This window comes from Austrofundulus limnaeus, unplaced genomic scaffold (genome assembly GCF_001266775.1).
Source record: "Austrofundulus limnaeus strain Quisiro unplaced genomic scaffold, Austrofundulus_limnaeus-1.0 Scaffold4716, whole genome shotgun sequence".
Classification (NCBI taxonomy): domain Eukaryota; kingdom Metazoa; phylum Chordata; class Actinopteri; order Cyprinodontiformes; family Rivulidae; genus Austrofundulus; species Austrofundulus limnaeus.
Window position 1 is genome coordinate 1,544 of NW_013957118.1, and position 981 is coordinate 2,524.

At 47.1% G+C, this 981-nt stretch overlaps 1 protein-coding gene across 1 annotated transcript; it reads left to right on the top strand.

The window, feature by feature from the left end:
- Positions 1 to 266: 266 nt before the first annotated feature.
- Positions 267 to 913, top strand: LOC106512194 (BAH and coiled-coil domain-containing protein 1; the record flags this gene model as incomplete). The annotated part of the gene is given in 1 exon segment (XM_014000863.1): positions 267 to 913. A coding segment is annotated over 1 exon segment (118 nt), but the record flags the coding sequence as incomplete, so codon positions are not given.
- Positions 914 to 981: the final 68 nt, after the last annotated feature.

A 981-nucleotide genomic window follows, 5' to 3' on the forward strand; every position in this document is an offset into this window, starting at 1 on the left:
ACACACACACACACACACACACACACACACACACACACACACACACACACACACACACACACTTCTTTTTGTCTATACTGAATTGTGCATTCCAGCAGTGGTGCTTTCATGCTGCCCCCCGTCAGATTTATCAGGACTTGCTGCCTGCTCATAGTTGATGCAGTTTGACCTGCAGCTGATTCCTCTGACCATCCCGACTGCATGTTTAATCTCTCTCCGTGCCCTCTTTGGCTAGATAAATACATTTTTCGTCTTCCTCTTCGCAGGAAAGACGAGACGTCTCGAAGCCCCGCTCGCCGGGGGCCCGGCCGCCCCCGCAAGCGCAAGTCCACCCCCGGCCCAGCTGCTGCAGAGAGCTCGAAAAGACTCAGGTCAGTGCTCTGATGCTGCGTCGGTATAATCAGCGTGATTGGCAAGCCCAGCTCATTCATCCTGATTCCTGTTTGTGTTTTTCCTGAAAGGCACGGTTGATTTTCAAGAAGTTCTTCTTCAGCCGAATTGATTCAAATGCTCTATAGCTGATGATTTGCTTGATTGGGCTCTGAAAGGAGCTGCGCACACAAGCACACACGTGCGCACGTACACAATGGGTTATATGATAGAAGCTGTAAGATGGGTGTGATTTTTAATGAGAGAAAGTAATGGAGCTGAGGGCTTCATTAATCACCATTAATCACTTTTAATCAAATTTATCACTTGTATTGATTGTGTCCTGATTCCATGTGAACCTCCAGCACATATTAATACAGCTGGACAAAGTCCTGATGTACAGTTATTACAGTGATAAATGACTCAACACCTCCCCCCACACGCTTCCACATACAAGCACGCATTATTTATTTAGCACCTCAGACATGCAAACTTTTAGCCTGACACAAACCACACACACACACACACACACACACCCACACACACACACACACACACACACCTCGTCTCCATTCACTGAGGAGAGAGAGAGAAATGTGTGTAAAAGTGAAG